The sequence below is a fragment of the Pithys albifrons genome, chromosome 5 (genome assembly GCF_047495875.1).
Source record: "Pithys albifrons albifrons isolate INPA30051 chromosome 5, PitAlb_v1, whole genome shotgun sequence".
Taxonomy (NCBI): Eukaryota; Metazoa; Chordata; class Aves; order Passeriformes; family Thamnophilidae; genus Pithys; species Pithys albifrons.
In genome coordinates this window covers 30,455,523-30,471,022 of record NC_092462.1, presented here as the reverse complement: position 1 = coordinate 30,471,022, position 15,500 = coordinate 30,455,523, and the positions used below count along the sequence as shown (strand labels likewise).

The following is a 15,500-nucleotide window of genomic DNA, read 5'->3' as shown; positions in this document are numbered from 1 at the left end:
CATGCTAGACATTAGACAGAAAAGACCAAAGTAAAGCTTACCTCAGTAAAGAGCTCATTAATTATATTTAAACCAATTCTGAATCATAAAGAAAGTAATTTCTATAGCTTATTTGGGAACAAAATTACATACATTCTTTAGTAAGTATTTTTACATCTCTAGTGTCAAAGCTGAGAAATGTAAACTACTGATATAAAGGCTTAAGCATGTGAGAGTCCTCTCTGTATTAATCTAAAAGGCATGAAGGAAAAAACAATCTCTTTCATAAACAAAATTTGTAGGCTCTGACTGCTAACAGGATGCTTGATCTAATTCAAGACTGTCATTAGGAAGACAACTTCTTTAGTGTTCTGTAAACTATTTAATTGAGTTTAGTTTAAAAAAATTATAAAAACTTTTTTGCACAAGATGGAAATAAAATTATTTCACTCTGAAGCTTTCCTATCTGTATAAACATAAATTGATTAGTCTGTTATATAAGTAATGAAAACTATGAGGAAACAGGCTATGTGTTATTATCAATCAATTTGAACTTAAGCATCAGAATTGCTGTACAGGTATGATCTGAAAGGATCCAACCATTTCAATAGAAGTACATCATATTAATAGCAAACAACTTAGTAAAAGATGAAAATAAAGATGGGTGGGGATGAAAAGACATCTTCAGCATACCTGTTTTTAATCTAGCATAGTTTTAAAGCTCAGTTCTTAGGACCATTTTCTAATTTAAGCAACAGTATCAGCATTTAAATTAGACTTCAGTTCGATAAAGAAAATTAATTTCAATATGGATTTTTTTAAAGTTAATGGGCTACAAGTTCAGCAAGAACAACAAATAAAAAGTCAGGGCAATAGCAGATTTTAATCACCTGATGATCTGGTCCATCAACTCTTATGGCTATGGGATTCCAGACCAGGGGGTCCTATTCCAAATGCCTATATGAAGCAAGAGTGCTCAGGAGCTGTTTTAAGCATGTATTGTTTGGAAAGCAAAAGGTTTGTTGATTTCCTCCACTTTTTTCCTCTTCTCGTCCATTTCTTTCCTGACTTCCATCATTATTCTAAGTATCTGATGCAACTACATATGTGATAAAATATTCAGAAATACAGAATTATAATCCATTTTAATTAGTTCAACTTGTCCCATGATGTTCCCCTTGAAGTTTCCTCCTACCATGCAAGGAGCATGGTTTGCTAGTGTTGTTACCTGGGGCCAGTCCTGTATTCTCTGAAAGGCAGTTGTTACATTCAAATATTTAAAATAAATGAATCAACCTATACTGAAAATGTTAATCCACTGAGAGATGTGGACAAACTGACAACCTACTATTTTCTACAGAAGTTTTAATCACATTTTCCTCCCTATGAAGACAGAGGAATAGTCGCACATGATTATAACCATTTAATTTACCATGACAATGAACAAGAATTAGATGTTGAAAGATCATAATTTTCCCACCTATTTAGAAAGAATTTAAAAGGACTTGTTTATCAAATAAAGCACAGTTAAAAAATGTGTTTTGTACAGCAGTTCTACTTTTCCAGATAGTAGAATAAGAAGGGTAAGAATCCTGTCATTATGAAGGAATAGAGGAAATTGTATGCTTGAAATAAACACTTGCAGAAAAAATCCCCTCCTTCAAACCAACAGTTCAAGAGTCTTGTTTACATTTCAGAAACTATAAGGGCATTAATTATAAAAGGTTGTTTTCGTCAGTTCAGGGCAGTTAAATGCCTCCCTGACATCCGATCCCGTCAGATCTCGGAAGCTAAGCAGGGTCAGACCCGGATTAGTACTTGGATGGGAGACCTCCTGGGAAATGCTGGGTGCTGTAGGTTCTAGTCCTGAGGACTTCACTGTCACTGTCCAAGCTCGCTTGGCCACGGCAGATGAACCTCAGGACTTAAATGGTGGGGCCAGTTCTGCGCACGCTGAGCCTCACCTAAAATCCACTGCGCAGGCTGGAAGGGCACACCCACGTGGGGAGAGCCCTTCCCAAATCTTCGTTCGCGAAGCTGAGCCACACACACATTCGTCAGTTCAAATTCTTAAAGAAAGCTTTATTTTGAAGAAGCCTCTTCATAGGTCTCTCATTTGCTTTGTGCATAACTTCCACGATAGTGTTGTCAAACATAAGTATTACTTTGAATATTGAATCAGTATTTATATGACTCATTTAACCATTAAATGTGGTAAATTGGAGAAGTAATACTTTCCCAAACTTGAAGACTCCTGTATCAACAAGACCTTTGTTGCCATAATGTTTGCCATTTGCAGCTGGAGCAGCTTGATTAGGGTCTTCATAGGATGCCTGCTCTAAGAGTGTCCCCTCTGGTGACACAGCACAAACTCAGAAAATTCAGTTCATTTTCTTTGCTCACTCTACTTTTAAATTAACATATATTCTAACATGTAACAACTGAAGTATTTCTAAGAAAGAAGTAACTTATAGCACAAAACTCCTAAACATAACATTAGAAGTAGTAGCTTACCTTATTTTCTTCCAAAAATTTCAATTTGACAGATACATCATTACGCATTTTGTCATATTTCTCCTTATGCACTTGAAATAGTTGTTGTGATTGTTCAATCTTTGGCAGAGTGTTTGCATCACGAGGGCCAAGATTCAGCTCTTCCAGGTCTGTTCGATAAGCATCATATTCAATTCTAGGAAGAAAGAGGAGGAGGGAAAAATGAAGTCTAAAGGCAGTGTCTCAAAACTGACCTCAACTATAGGGCCAAGTACAACAGAAAGTGAACAAAAAAGTTAAAAGCAGAAAAAAAACAAACCTCGGCAAACTTGTTCTCCCTCCTCCTATTCATTAAGCAAAACCACCCTGATTTTGTCTAAGACTACCTCGACAAGCACCCTCCCTCTTCTGCTCCTGTCTCAGCCACGTGCTCTCAGTCCTGTTTTGTCTGGGCTTCAGTGTCAGAGTCTTTCCTGGGACTCCTCAACCTACGAACCCAGACAAAGCTAGCAAATATTTTCCAGGTCATTCTTCTGCTGTTGAATCAGTCCAGGGGAGAGTTTGTGTTGAGAGCGACAGACACACCAAGAGCACAACATCCCCTGTAAGCAGATGTTTGAGGAGCAGCCCACTTACAGCAAACTCTGACCCAAAGCATTTTGAACATGTGCCAGGTTTCTCCATGTGCATTAATTGGAGCAGTTCTATAGTTCTTCTACAAATAGTTCCATGAGGATTTGTCTGTCCTGTGTAAAAACAGGCTGAAAAAAGATGGTGCAGCCCTACCCAAAGCATCACTCTTCCTTCCCTACTCCTGTGTAGCTTTCAAATAATGGAACCTACCATATCAGCTAGTTTTAAGGGGACGAACCACCCTATTTTTGCCTCTTTAAATTTGCTTTCTTGGAAATAAATCAGAATTAAAAACTGGTTATAAAACAACTTTTCAGTTGGTGTAACTGCGCCAAAATAAAATACAATATTTTCAGAGGTAAAAGGAGTAATATTCACAGGGCTCTTCCTGATTCTCACTGCCACTCTGGTTCAGGCTTTATTTAAAGAGTTTACAGCTGAATTTCAAAAATTAAACAAACCAAGAGAGTCAACAGAAGAGGGAACAGATGAATGCTAAAGAGCAACTAGGGACAGGAAAGAAAAGGTGCAAAAATAAATGTGACCTGTTTTCACATTCCAAAATGATGAACTGACCATGTAAATGAATAACCTTTGTAATCTATTTGCCTTGTTACAATGGCAAAATACTTGACTAATGAACAGAAAGAGAAAGCAGTGAAGGTATTTCAGGAGGAAAGAAATATATACAGAAAATGACTGACAAAACCAATTGTGGTAGATGGATTTTGTATAATTTTTCAAGGGGATACCTGAAAAATGAGAGAATCTATTTACTTATTTTAAATACTTTAGTATCAAAAATAAAGCAATACCCTCTACACATATTAATACTGCTTTTCATGCCTTTTGAAAGTTTACCTAATTATCAAAACAATAACTTACAATTCTGCTTATAAATAAGCATTAGAACAGAACAGTTAAAAAAGAGGGGGAAAGAACTTCAAAACTCAAGCATTTTGCAATTTCTGACTTAAAAAACAAAATCACCACAAATTATATGCATAAACTATGTCCTTTGTCAAATTAAAAGAAACACACTTTATCCTATTTAGTAGAAAATCAGAATGGAACCACTACTCCAAAAGGCCCACAAGTCCCTGACAGGAAAAAAGAACCTGATGCTATGCACTATGCCACATCCAAAAGTAAGCTTCTCCAGAGCAGGAAACGCATTTCACTAAGAAATTCCTGTTTTGGTTTCCCCTTCCTGACTAAGCCTGCAAATGCTGCATAAAAAGTAGTGTGAATTGCATGCCTTGTTCATCCACAGAAGCACACAGCTAATGTTCTTCAGTCAAAGGGATTATTTTACCTATAGCAATGCAGCCAGATAAAAGGGTTAATCTTGCACTGTCACGCTACTTAGAGAGCCACCTTAATCTAGCACATGGGGAAAATAGCTGTAATTACTCATAAGGCTAACAACTAAAATTAAGTCTGCAACACAACATTTAGAAAACATTTGAAGATATGTGCAATCAATTACAGTTAACTAATTATATGACAGTTGTATTGTAAGGTTTTTATCTGACAGGTTAGTTACTCCCATACAAGGACTAAGCTGATACATGGTCTGCTTCCTGAAGATTAATTGGTAATGAGAAGAGCTACACACAGGATAGCTACCTGGCACTTTCATACTGTTTCACAGTCAATAACGTGTCCTCAATTGTTTTATTCACCAATGTATTCACACTGGCAATAAAAAAGTTAATAGCCCCGAGAAGTGTTTCTCCATTTTTAGCTAGAAGTTTTTGCGTATCTGCATTGTAGCCAAACTCCTCCTATAAACAAAGAGCAGAGAAAACAAAGCTGTAGATCAATTGAAATCATAACATTTATCAGCAACTATATAAAAAATGCAACCACAGATGCAGCAGTTATTTCACTTTTGTTTGTATAGGATTTTCATTAAACCAATATGATTTCAATACAATATTCAGTTCACAGTTTTTATGAAATCTCTCTAACATCAGTAAAACATGGCTTACAATTTTATTACTACATGTGCTGTTAAATCCCATTTTATGATGTGATTTTCTGCACTCTGAAATCTTGAGTGTTACTTAAAAGTAAGTGTTAATGCAATCTTCACATTGTCATTCAGCAGGGTTTTAATCCAGCATCTCATGTGGTTGTCTAGGTAATGCTTTAATACTGACAGAGACACCACTACATTAAATACAGCAATGTAACTAAATTCACAAGGGCACAGAGCATTAATTAGCTATTACATTTTATTCTTATATTCTGGAATAGAGCACTGCAAAAAAGCCCCAACATCTATCACAGTTTAATAGGCTGTAAATAATTGAAGAGCAGAACATCATAATGAATAGCAAATAAAAATTTTAATGTAGCTCAGATATAAATTTTAAAGGAACAAGGGTAAAATTATTTCCAAGGCATTTAAGTCACATTTAGATACATGTTTGTTCATGTCTCTTTGTTATCAGTGATGTAAACTGACCAAGGCTGCAAAGATTTTCCTAATGCATGGATGCCAAATTAATCCAATTATTATATTTATGTCATCCACATGGCATCTTCATATTCTACAGATGGGAGTGCTCACAAAAGTACAATCTCTGGTTGACTGTAAAACACGCTAGGTTCATATTTGGAACTTGAGTCTTTTTAGGCTTGCACGCTGCCAACAACTGACTCAGAAGTGCTGCATTCTCCCAGCTTCCTTTCATTTGTCTGGAAAATGAACACCAAAGCCAAATGATATTTCATGTTAACAAGTTCATGACAGTATGGGTAATGGGCAGTGGTAAGGGAAGAATCCTCTAGAAAAGGAGGCACAGTGGAAGTGAGCAACTGAAGGAAACTAAAAAAGGAAGAGAACTTAGGGCAAGCTTTCGTAAAAATCTTGTCATCTCTGCTCTGCACACCTGCTTGAGTAGGAAAAGCAATCAGCTAAATAGCTACAGATTTTGCTGAAAAAACCACCAAATCAAAACCAAAACAAAACCCAAAGAGTATTTTCCAGCTGGTTTTGCTCTCACATGGCCAGCTACACAGTTAAGACAAGCCTCAGCTCAGGGAAGAAATGAGCATGCTGGCAGAGACAAACAGCTGTACCACTGCCCCTGTCAGCAGCTCATTTCCATCTCTTTTCCCTCCTGCAGGCAAGACTGCAATTACTTTTGCAGCTGGTGCTCTCACTCCAATCATCGAAGACCCAAACAAGCAACACTACCAGTTCAAAGGAGCGAGGTGAAGAAGGATGGGACTGCAGTGGCCTCAGTACTAAGGAACATGACAACCAACAAAACTGTCCTTTGAATGGCTCATACAGTTTCATACAGACTTTGGATTTCTGCCTGTGATCTCTGCAGATCTCTGTTATGAGACAGACAGCAAATCCTTTGTGTATCAAGAGTTTACACTCACTTCATACTCTATGAACAGATCAATTAAAACTGGAATTCATATGTCTCTGTAAGTAGAGGCACATGAGCCCGGAACCAGGAGTTATCTTTGTATCCAGCAGAGAAACAACAACACATTCATATTAAGTAATACTTCTGCAGATACCTACCACTTTAAAATCTCATTTTGCTATCATGTATAAAATAAGAAATATTACCTGGAGACTCAGAGTTTTTTCAATTTTATTTAAAGTTATATACTGTTACCACATTAAATGTTAAAGACTAACTGTTCAGAAATGTTACTTTTAGTCTTGCACACGTTTTCAAGGCAACAATGCTATCCAAACATCCAAGAAGAGTAGGCCAGGCTACAGATGGTAATACAGTACAGATTAAACAGGGGAAACACAGAGGAAAGAGACAAACATCAGGCAAGTCTCCAAGAGGCAGAGGTTAGATAACTTTTATTACAGCAACAGAAACCTTTATTTGATTTTCATCAACAGCGCCATTCAGTAATCTACACAAGAGATGAATGACGGAAACAAATTTCAAGACCAGTACAAGACGCTGAAAGAACCTGGAAGATCATTCCCATTAGAATGTATTAGTATTCCCATTAGAAGTTACAAGCTAATCATGGGAAAAAACCCAACATTCATTAAGTGAGCGTGATACCAGATTTCATCCAAGTTTTGGAAGAAACATCCAGCTTCAGCACATATTTCATAACAGTCAGTAAGTTCTGCCACAAACCACATGCCCACATTTGTGTCAAGAGTCAACTGACTATTAAAAGCTTCTTTTAGCAGATAATTTAATTTCTTAGCTGCTAGAAGTGCTCTACATTCACAGATTTTCATCTGTCAGACTCATATTAAAAATTCCTGTATGCCAATGTAGGAGTGTAAAGTTTTTTCAGCTAGCTATCATCCACTTAAGGCTCCTCTGTGCAAGCATGAACTCCACCTCCTCCCTTAACATTCAATGGTAAAAGACAACTATGAAAAGACAGATGTTTTTAAAATCACAAAGATCATTTGAGCTGTTCCAGCAGCTATATTTTAGGGAGTCATTTAGCCACTTAATACTGGTTTTCCAAAGGATCAAATTGCTTTAACTTTGCAAGTACAGAACAAGCAATATAAAAGCAAGCCAGCTACTATACTTTGTAAGCAACATCTACCTTTTCTCTCTTTACAGCAGACAGTTTCATTATTGGCAACAGAAACTGCCAGCGTTACATAAACTTCTAAACCGTGGAATCGTAACAATCCAGACATATGAAGATTGCCTCTCTTGCTCAGCAACTCCAGACAACATAAGAATACAGATTAGTCCTATTAGTAGGAAAATTCGAATATAAAAAAGAACTTTGAGATGAAATCTCAATGCTTAAATATGCTACAGAAAAATAATTTACTCACATTCAATGTGCACAAGCGAAGTAATGTGCCCTAATCTACTTACTCCCAGGCACATTCCCCAAAGACATCCTGTAATTGAAATGACGTAACACTCTGGAACACTTTGATGACATTTCATTAGAAGCAAAATTAATAGTAAAATGCATATTCTCTATAAAGCAAAGTTGTCAGTTCTTGAGTCCAACCACCAACTAGAGGCAAATGTTTAAGAAACAAAGAACTACAGTAATTTCAATAATTTTCTATAGTTTCAAGTGAATTTCATAAGCTTTTGACACAAAGAGCATGTAATATATTGTTAACTACGATGTTTATAAAAGCAGCTGCTAACTACTATATACCCTGCACGAGTCAATTAGGCTTATCTTCATCCTGCCACTGTATTTTTAACACTATAAAAGTCTTACATGAAGTTCCAATGATTTCAAACTCAGGTCAGCAAATGCATCTCCAAGTTGCCTTTGGGTATGTACCATCTGGAAGAGCTGCGTGGACAGCGTCTGTGCCAGTCTCAAGATATTTTCATATTTTTTTTTGTTATCTCTCAATATATCAATTTGAGCTTCTAGTTCCAGATCTACTGTTCTTGAGCCACGACCCAGTTTTTCAGAGATGATCTGACGTGTACACTGCAGAAAAAAAATTCAATTATAAAGAATCAACTATATTCAAGACAACACAGCATACACCCATTTTCAGCTTCAAGGGACATATAATTACACACAAATTCTTTCACAATCACCCCTCCCAACATAAGTTTGCACAACAAACTGAAAAAACAACACACTCTTTAGAAGTTTATCAGGACTCAGCAAGAACAGTTGGACAAGTCTCAACTCCTACTAAGATGAATATTCAAGTGAGCAAATCAAGAGCATAACTAATTGTTTCTCAAGTAAAAAACCACTTATCTCTTCATATGTTTGGAGAATCTCATTAAGTTAAAAGAAGTATTTTAGCACACTGCATGAAAGGTAGTTCATAGGAGCATTACCACTCTGCATAAAAATATCTAGTTAGTAATCTTTTGGGCTTTGTCTACCAATCATACAATTCCAGAACATCTATGTGTGCTTTCCAAAAATGTTATTTTTGAGGATCTTTTTAGGCAGGAAGTCAGGAGGTAGTGGTTTTCAGCATCTTTTTTAAAGCTGACTAGAAAACTGGGAGCTGCTACTAAGAAATACACAGAGTATTAAATTGTACTTACTATTTACACATCAGAAAGACTTACTATTTCTTTTCTGTCCTAAGTCAAATTCTTAACAAATTGCAGTTTATTAACACAGTAAGCAGAAAATGTGCTCTTGCAAGGCCATGGACTCTTTCACCCAGTGTATGGCTGTGACAGATTGGGCTGCTACCACATTGCACTTATCTGTGACCTCCTCTGCCAGAGATTCAAGTCCAGCTTGGCAGTGAGCCTCCCAAGATGCACAGTGAGACTCAGGAGAAGCCATTTGCAAAACCATACAATTTCTCTATGGAAAGCAGGAATTACTTACTGCTAAAGTAAGTTCCTTGAAGTTAATCTGTGGTCCCAAGAGGTGAAGAGATGACCAATTTAAACATACAAAAATTATTACTAGAAATAAAAATTACAAGGAAATTAACTTAGCAGTCCAGGCCACAACTACTCTGGAGGAACCTAACCTCAATGCAAGGCTGCTGGGGATTTTTTTGTGTGAATTAATGCTCAAGCCTATCTTATATCATACAACCCAAATACACAGCACTGGATTTCCCAGGGTTTCCCAATTCAAGGACTTTCATTTATTCCAGTCTTTACTTGTGTCCAAAGGAGACACATGTGACACACATTTAACCTGCTAGAACTCTTATGTCTTTTCTTAATGTTAACAGGTGAACACAGGAAAGACTCAAGAATGACCAAGGAGAACAAGTTGATCACGACTCATAAGGTACAGACTATTTTGGCTACTTCACTAGATACTACTAATGAACATGAAAAAGCACAGATAATCTGGGTGACATTTGTCTGTCAAGCATCAGAAATTTGGTAGAGTGTAACAAATCATAACATAGAATACAATTTTTACTACTAAAGTCTCCAACAGAAATTGCAAAATACAGCTTAGCAATGAGTGTGCTCAAAGCACAAAGAAGCCTTCCATTAGGAACTCTGGAAGTAGTGGCCAAATTTTGGCTATTTTCCAAAAAAACCTGAGGCACAGGTGTGCACACCCCCGTGGAAATGCAAGAGAAAAATCCAAATCATGAAAGGCAACACTTCTGGAAATTATTTTCAGCCAAAAGCTTTGCTTCAGAAATTACAGCAAAACACCTAAAAAAGCCCAGCAGTGACAAATGAGGAAAAACGAGTAATTGGTAAGACTTACACTGCACACTTTGTTAAACTTAGATGTAGTGAGAGATGAAGAAGATGCTTTATCTATTTTGGTTTACTTCAGCTCTAAGTGGACTAATACAAACACACATGTTGTTGCATATTCTCATTAGCAAATAAAGAGAATTACACACATTAATTCCATTTTGCTTTGTTCTATGTGTATCTACAAAGGAAACTGTCATGAATAAGACTATGCTACTGAAAAAGAAGTCACCCAAGGCAAAGTTAAGAAAAACAACTCAAAGGAAAAAAACTCACCAAAATGCATTTAAGAGAAATACATTTTAAATTGCCTATGTTAAAGGTGAACAGGGGCATTACTGACATGTCTCAGAAATAAGTGTTCCACTAGCAGCCCAGTATTGGAGAGGTTTGTAAGAACCTAAATCTTTTCACTAAACTGAAAACCTCTTTCTCATCCAGAGGAAGGCAAGGGCAGAAAGAAAGAACAGAAGATCTTGTCACTAGACTATGGAAAGAAGGGCAATTCCTTTTGATGCTAACTCATAATTACTAGGGAGTGTATGACTGGAAGTGGTAAAGGGGTCAGTAGCTGCAAAGGCATTCACAGATGGGAATGACTTCTGAACATATCCAATAATTAATTTCTCAACTCCTGATACAGAGACATCACGGCATAGGAACTACTTGTATCAGATTCCTAAAGAACTTTCTAACATCAAGTTTCACCTCTACCTCCACTTGTAGAATAATGTCTGGTACATTGAATAGCTTAGAGGAGTTCAAGTGCTGGTTTCCTCTGCTTACCATTTACTCCTGCCCTTTATTTCTGCATTTTCTAACCTATGAACAGTCAGCTATTATGAGATAAGGAGACTTCCTATGATCTTCCTCATGGGAACCAAAGCAAACCAGGATGTCCACAACTTAAATGCTGTCCTTAACCACATTAAATATGTTTTTTGTACACTTCTGCTTCTGCTCATTGCCTCTTGTCCTGTTGCTTGGCACCACTGAGAAGAGCCTGGCCCCATCCTCTGGACACCCTCCTTCAGATACTGATAGACATTGATGAGGTCCCCCCTCAGTCATCTCTTCTCAAGGCTGAGAAGGTCCAGCTCCCTCAGCCTTTCCTTGTAAGAGGGATGCTCCAGTCCCTTAATCATCTTTGCTGTCCTCCACTGGATGGACTCCAGGAGCTCCATGTCTCTCTTGTGCTGAGCAGCCCAGAACTGGTCACAGCACTCCAGAGGGGCAGGATCAGCTCCCCTGACCTGCTGGCAATGCTCTTCCTAATGCACCCCAGGATACCACTGGCCTGCCACTTCTGCAGTTGCTATAAAATTTAGATGACAAGAAAAGTAGAAAATCTACAAAGCATTTAATTAGACATTTAAAAAGAAAAGGAAATTTCTAACAGAAAGACAGAAGAAGCATTTACTAGTGGTAGAATGTCTCCATTTCTGTTTCCTACCCTCACTGAGGAGGAAGTCCTTATGAGGTCTTAAAAGAATACCAGAGGGACTCAAGACTTTATTTTCCAGATTCTTCATTTCTTCATGGTTTAGTATATAGATCCCATTGATGCACAAACCACCTGTCCACAACTCTGTCACTTAAGCTGTGGGCGCAACAAAAAGCTCTTTCAATATTAGTCTTTTGTTTGAAACTCGTGACAGGAATGTATTCCCTGACAATTGTTCCTTATCTTACAGCTTTTTAATGAGAGTCATTTCTGGTAAACTGGTGTGCTTTAAACACCTTTTAATTATTCTTATGTTAGTCTTTTAATTTCATCAAATCCCAACTGGTCAAAAAGAAGCAGCATAAATGAGTAAAACACACATGCATTGAAACAAGAATTAAAACACTAAGAAAAACAAACAGCCAAGAGTGAACATCCAAATACAAGTTAACAAGTATGGAACTTGTAAATGGGCCTGAATTTTTCATATCAGCTAAAATTTTATTGTACCAGCAATCAACTCATAAATGGCAAAAAGATTTAATTACAAGCTTTAGTGCCAAAATCTGTACATTCTGAATTATGAAGGGGACATTAGAAATGGAACACTCTTTACCTTGCTAAATCAGTAATACTATGATAGATTTTCCATTTAAAAACAGGATTACAAAAGACGAAAACACAAGTGCTACACTTGGAAGAACACTAAGCCTTCCCTACACATTCTTGTTTATGCTCACTACAACAAGAGATGACTTTCATACAGTTCTAGTAGCAAACTAATTTTTAGAATGCATACACACAAACATACGGCTGCATACCTTGTAAGTGTTTAGGCTCCACCTTCTCACCAATTCCAGTTTCTCCATTGCTGGGTTCTTTACTTCATCTGCTAACACAACAGGCCCACTCTTCTGCTGAGCTCTGCCCCCTGTGTCAGACAAAACAAATCTTCAAGGCCTTGGGTTTGGCATTTTTGTTTGTTTGATTTATAAAGGATTAGTAGGAGGTATGGAAGATTTGTGCAATTGCAAGGACAAGAGCAGAGCAAGGTGACAGTATGAACTTATGACGAAGAAGCAGATTTTCAAAATCACTTCCAGAAGGAAAGACTTATTTTAAAACTGATATCAAACATGTATTATATATCAGTATTTCTTGTAGGTAATAGGTTAAACAAAGCTTACTGAATGCATGTTTTACTAAACAAACCTTAAAACAGTTTTTGAGACATGTTTACTACTCACACTATTTTTAAAACTTCAAGAGTTGAATATCCTGTTGGATAAAGTCTGTTTACAACCTGCAGGCTATTAAATGAAAATTATTGGCATATTCTTGTCCTAAATTACAGTGTTTTTTAATCTTTTCCAGGAAGCACCATCCTTTCCAGAAGATGTGTCCAGCCAATACCAAACCTATTTATTTCAGTTTTATTAGCTCATTGTATTAGGAACTATTAATTCTACAAATTCACCACACATAAATTGCCATTATTCAGCTTTTTCAAGCTAGGATGGCATATCACATGGATTCTATGTTTTAATTTTGCAAAAGTCAATCCCAGTGTCCTAAATACTGAAACCTGCTTAAAAATAGTAAATTTTAAGCAACATTTTCATTTACTCATGTACAATTTAGACTACTCCTGACTCTAATCCCTACTGCTACTTACAGTCACCTTATTCTTACCAAGTTATTTATGCAAGCAAGAGTTTGGAAAAAAGTCTATACAGACGCCTCAAGATACTCCTTTAGCGTCCTATTATGTTCTTTACATCTTCAAAATGCTGTGCAAACATTAAGTAACTAACCCTCTCAACACCCTTATGAGGTAACTGAGTAAGTTTTCTCCTTTTATATAGGAGGAAACAGACTAAGATGTTAAGTCATTTGCCCACAGGCACAAAATGAGTCAAGTGGCAAGGCCTAGTTTGGGTGCTGTGAATTCCTAAGGGCTGCCTCCATAGTCTTGCCTATTGGAAAATGGGGTCATTTTGGCAAAAAATGCCAAAAGTTTCAGCTTGAACCTAAATAATTTTGGTCACTCCTATTTTAGCTAACATTTGGTAGTTATATTTCTAATTTATAGAGTAAAAGCAGCTTACAGAGAGGAAAGCAGAAGTTACTTTGTGAACTGTTAAAAGTCAGAAGTGTGAGCCACCAAAAATCCCCAGAAGTTTTATTTCCAACTAACAGTAAATCAATCTATTAGAGACATGAAAGAGTTAGTACAGTGTCAGCAGTGACAGGGGCTTTATCCATTCAGTGCTTTGATACCTGTGGGAATAATTAAATCAGAACCTTGTCCAGCCAGTCTGCTAGCTGCTGCACTGCTAGGAGATATAACAGATGATTTGGGTGATGCTGAGGAACCTGAGAAAAGGGCACATTTAACCATGAAAATCCATCATCTTCCCGTACAAATCAATGCATAGTTTTACAGAGATGGGATTTTTTTCAAAACAAAGAAACATTTGCTTCAACAACAAGAGAAGCATTCACAGAAAAGGTGCTGGAATTTCTGATGGAAATGCTTTTTAAGAGGTGCAGCTGTTCATGTGAACTACTCCAAGTTTTCATGATTTAATCTTTTTGTCTAGCTCATGATGACAATGTTTTTTTCTGTAAGAGTAATCAAAACACAACTGACAGCTTCATTAGTGAAGTACATACCATAAACAGAAAATTCCATGTAAGACTGTTATATACAGCTTCCACAGCTGAAACATCCTTTTTTAGGTCTAAGTAGATCTCACTCTGCGCTGTCACTGAATGGTACTCAAAGCATTAAGGGGTGAAGGAAGCTTTGAAATCTCTGCCCATTTCAGACACACTTTAGTGACACGAGTTCTTAAGTCTGTGTAAACACACAGCAATAAGTAATCCTGAAGATCACAGGAGTCATTAGCTGTGGAAGTGTGTAAGCTCATTCCCAAAAGACAGACTTTACATCACTTGCTTTTTCTCTTAAGAAAACCCAACCAAACAAAAACCAGCTAATAAAGAACATGCACTTTGTGTGTTCTTTAAGATGTTTTAGGATTATGCTTTTCAGAGCTTTGCCACACTTTCCTAACAGATAAACCTGAAGTCGTATCCTTATGAAATTTTCAGGATTTAAAAAACAAACAAGCAAATCAGCTTTTTCTCTATAGTGATGAGTGACCACCATATTGGGGGGGAACTTTTATTGCTTTTGCTCCAATATACTTCAGGGCTAACAGCATACTGAGGAAAAAGGAAATCAAACCTAAACTCTAGTGGTTTCAACAAAATTTAGGTATCGCTAACACCAAAGCACCACTCAAAGTAACTGGATCATCAATTAGCTTTTGCCTTTCAAGCACAGCACAGAGCACCTACTAACATGGGGCAAGTAAATCCAGTGATAGGGATCCACCTGCACAGAGAAGATGAGACAAAGACAGCTCACTTGCTGTGTTCTTCTGTGGCAATACATTGCATAAGAGCTGCAATGGATTCAGCCAGGTGTAAAAGTTTGACTGCAAGATCCTGCTAAAGGCCTCAAGACTGAATCACTTCAGCAAGCGAGCCAAGAGAAGCAGTTAAAAAAATCCTTATAATTTGACAGAGTATTGATGTAGCCTTATGCATGCTTCATTCCTCACCATTCCCCAAATCCTAACAGCCCTTCCCCTACAATATTGTCTACTTTGCATTCAATAATGAAATCCTAATAGGGAAACTCAAACACAAAACAAAATTTCTAGAAACAGGACAATTATTCAATTTTTGTCCCCTGTTTTCTAGGAAGCCCTGGCTTT

At 37.1% G+C, this 15,500-nt stretch overlaps 1 protein-coding gene across 3 annotated transcripts in view; it reads right to left on the bottom strand.

Moving 5' to 3' along the window:
- ARFIP1 (ARF interacting protein 1) overlaps positions 1-15,500 on the bottom strand; it is a 40,244-nt gene that overhangs the window by 6,033 nt on the left and 18,711 nt on the right. For 2 of the 3 annotated variants that reach the window (XM_071556103.1, XM_071556104.1), the window contains 5 exons: positions 13,993-14,088; positions 12,534-12,643; positions 8,323-8,544; positions 4,735-4,892; positions 2,494-2,668 (listed from right to left, as the gene is read on the bottom strand). In XM_071556103.1, coding sequence (XP_071412204.1) covers positions 2,494-2,668; positions 4,735-4,892; positions 8,323-8,544; positions 12,534-12,643; positions 13,993-14,088 — 761 coding nt within the window. The remainder of the gene's footprint in view (positions 1-2,493; positions 2,669-4,734; positions 4,893-8,322; positions 8,545-12,533; positions 12,644-13,992; positions 14,089-15,500) is intronic. The other variant, XM_071556105.1, reaches the window with a different exon arrangement.